This window comes from Hibiscus syriacus, unplaced genomic scaffold (assembly GCF_006381635.1).
Source record: "Hibiscus syriacus cultivar Baekdansim isolate YM2019G1 unplaced genomic scaffold, ASM638163v2 tig00110833_pilon, whole genome shotgun sequence".
NCBI classification, from domain to species: Eukaryota; Viridiplantae; Streptophyta; class Magnoliopsida; order Malvales; family Malvaceae; genus Hibiscus; species Hibiscus syriacus.
In genome coordinates this window covers 1,498,513-1,501,723 of record NW_024062884.1, presented here as the reverse complement: position 1 = coordinate 1,501,723, position 3,211 = coordinate 1,498,513, and the positions used below count along the sequence as shown (strand labels likewise).

At 36.6% G+C, this 3,211-nt stretch overlaps 1 protein-coding gene across 1 annotated transcript; it reads right to left on the bottom strand.

The window, feature by feature from the left end:
- Nucleotides 1-259: 259 nt before the first annotated feature.
- Nucleotides 260-1,895, bottom strand: LOC120143064. Its single transcript, XM_039157487.1, has 4 exons — nt 1,546-1,895; nt 1,285-1,337; nt 919-977; nt 260-818 (listed from the first exon to the last, which is right to left on the bottom strand). Exons 1-4 carry the CDS (start codon nt 1,816-1,818, stop codon nt 298-300), a joined length of 906 nt encoding a protein of 301 aa, XP_039013418.1. The 5' UTR covers nt 1,819-1,895; the 3' UTR covers nt 260-297.
- Between the last annotated feature and the right edge of the window lie 1,316 nt (nt 1,896-3,211).

The following is a 3,211-nucleotide window of genomic DNA, read 5'->3' as shown; positions in this document are numbered from 1 at the left end:
TTATTCTATGCAATTACTTGATGATAATTATACTGTATATTTGTAACTCTTATTAAAACACAATTAATTATGCAGGAAAAAAACCTAGTAAAATTAGGGTTTAATTAAAAAATAATATTTAAACTATATCGATCTTCTTAAATAAATGTCTAAATTTTATTTCGATTCCATCAATCAATCATAAGAATATAAACAAAAACGATGTGGGAACAGTTGCACCTGTCTATATTATAGTAAAAATTGAAATATTACACACTTACTACACTACTTTTTTTTTTTGAAGTGGCACTTACTACACTACTGGTTATTATCATCAGCTACTGCGATGGCATTGTCGATTTGGCCCAGCAGACTGCTCATCGATCGGGCTTTCACCATCCCAAGCTTCACCGCTCTCTTCTTTGTTTGCTTTACTAACTGTTGGGACGAATTTGACGGTACCGGAGCCCGATGATCAGCATATTTAGCCAGTCGCTCCTCCTTGGCTCTGTCTCGAACGCTAGTGATGCTCCTAAGCCTACCTTTACCCAAATGATGCTCGCATAGAGAGTAACCAACGAGTGTTTGTTGGCAACATCTCCATCCCCTTCCGTTAACTCGACTGCACCTCGATCCTTCCACGAGTGCGCCGCCGCCTCGACCTCTCTTTTTCGCAGAGCCGCCGCTTCCATCGTCTTTGCTCGCTTCTTCATCGTTGCTTGGCTGCTGCACAAGTTTCTTGTTTACCTTAGTCTTCATCTTCCCGGCATCACTCTTATTGTATGCATCTTTTGCTATTAACATATCACCATCGTCGTCGCCATCAATGTCCCCAACAGCTTTATTTTAAGTGCAATCAAAACAACAACAAAGAGCAACCACCCTCAAATACTACACCACCTCTTTGACGGTAGTTCTACACGAAGGAAAGATTCTTACCTTGAGGATGGGAAGAACCCGAGTGTGAAAGAACCCCTCTTCCTAGTCCTTCTCCTTTCCTAGAAAATAAATCAAACCCAGAAGATCCACAGCCACAAATATGAGTTTTTTTTTTAAATGAATGAAATAAGTGCAAAATATAGAACAAGATGTATATATTATTGGTTGAGAGCTGAGACGGGGACCAGCATCTTCATGCTAACGTGCACCGCATGGATATATATATATATATATATATATATATATATATATTAGTTAACCAAAATTGAAGATGAAAAAGAAAGAGAGAAAAAAGGGAAAAGATTAGATTAGATAGGAAGGTATGGTGGCTGGCCAAAGCTTGGATCAAGACCCTTCATTTCTTACCCGGTATCACTATTTTTCTCTTCTCTACCCCCTCCTCCTCCAGGCTTTAAGACCTGCAAAAACTAGTATATAAATTTTATCTGATGCAACTTCCATGGAGGCAAATCAATCAAAGTTAAAAAGAAAGAATTTCAAGCAAGATGTACTTTTCTCTATCACATTCTAACACAAGTGCACTCCTGGAAAAATATATATATATATATATATATATATATATATATATATATATATCTTTTATTGGGATTGAATCATTGAACTAACCAAGTAATCTTGTTTGGTCTTCATGAGTTGTTGTCCATGGAAAGAAGATGAAGCAAAGGCTTGGGTTGGTAGTGGTTGTCGGATCGGGTGATTTGGATGATCAGATTCAGAAGGGTCGTGAGGATGAAAGCAGGGCGAAGGAGGTGGTTGTTGCTGCCGTAGAGGGAGTTGCACCACCGCCACCGGAGGGCGGTTGAAGATGGGATCTGATGAAAGAGGTACAGGTGAAATGGACGAGAAAGGCAGCGGAACCTGTCTTTTCCGGATCCTCATCGATGCAAGATAAGATTTTTCTCACCCCAGAAAATCTAAAAAGAAAAAGAAACCCTGAAGAACAACCAAAGCAAAGTAAGAAATGATGTTTTGAAGGCAAGGGGAAAAAAGCCAGATTTCTACCGGGAGAGAAATAAAAGAGAGAAGGGAATATCAAAATTAAAAAATAAAATATTTATATACTTAATAATAACGAGGGTAAATTCCTTATTTAATCATCCAAGTATCACTTTAATTTCATTTTGGTCACTAAACTTTTTTTTGAAAACCATCACTAACGTTATGTTTTGGTCAATCGTGGTTAAAAAGTTAATGGTGATAATATCATAATGACGTATCACCATAAGATAATGTCATATCAATAGTTTCGGACGACAAATTACCTCAATGGTTAAAGAAATTGTCGTTGTTCTTAAAGATTATGAGTTAGAGCACCAACAACTGCAAGGGTAACTGAGCGTTCATCGTCAAATGGTTAAGAGTACCTAGAGCAGATATTACATTTTAATCACCTTAGCTTAATAAAAAAACAATTGAGTGACCAAAACGAAACTTGTTTTGAGTAATCTGAAGTGTATACAATGTAGTATCTGTTCAAAATCTTTCTTAACCATTGGTAACATACACCCTGTAGACGTAATTGTTCGATCCCAAGACTTCAAAGAAGAATAACACTTCTTTTAACCACCGAGTCAACTTGATGGATACAAATGACCAAAACAAAAACTAAAATAAGTAGTAGTTAGGTGACTAAATATATAATTTACCCTCATAATAATATTATTAGGTATTTTGGTTCTCTCCAACTTTGTATTTGTGGCACCACTTAAAAAGGTGGGGTGACCGTGGGGAGCACGGGGGTGACCGGTTGAGGAGGTAGACGGTGGAGGATACGGAGGGGGAAGCCAGGGTGGAAATGGAGGAAGAAAACGAAATGATTGGAGTGGGTAGTTTTATCGTTTATACTTCTTAGATGAGATTGGTGGGTCGCCTCTCTTCATCTTCCTCTAATTTATGTATGTGGGTATAATTTGGTTTCACTCCCCGGCGTTTACCCAAATTTCATGTTTAATCTCATTACTCTATTTTAGCATGAGTTTATACATTTATATTTTTATAATACTATTAGTAGATCCAAATTGTTAAAGAAATGACTTTATCATAGATATCAAGGTAAAATATACAAATAGTCCCATGATTATAAGGTGTTATTTTTTTAGTCTTTCAACTATTAAAAGTTACAAAATGGTCTTCCGATCATGGGACGCTGCTTTGTTGAGTTCTCAGAATATTAAAAGTTACAAAAATAATCACCTAGTTTGACGATATAATATTTCAAGTATTGGCTCAACAACATAATGTAAAAAAAAATCAATCCACAAAATACAATCAA

Bases quoted from the DNA above. Each gene is read 5' to 3' on its own strand.
- LOC120143064 (XM_039157487.1), bottom strand. From the start codon at position 1,818: ATGAGGATCCGGAAAAGACAGGTTCCGCTGCCTTTCTCGTCCATTTCA. The intron at 1,338-1,545 runs GTTAGTTCAATG...TAGTTTTTGCAG, and splicing joins AGACCAAACAAGATTACTTG to GTCTTAAAGCCTGGAGGAGG. The intron at 819-918 runs GTAAGAATCTTT...CTTAAAATAAAG, and splicing joins GGGTTCTTCCCATCCTCAAG to CTGTTGGGGACATTGATGGC.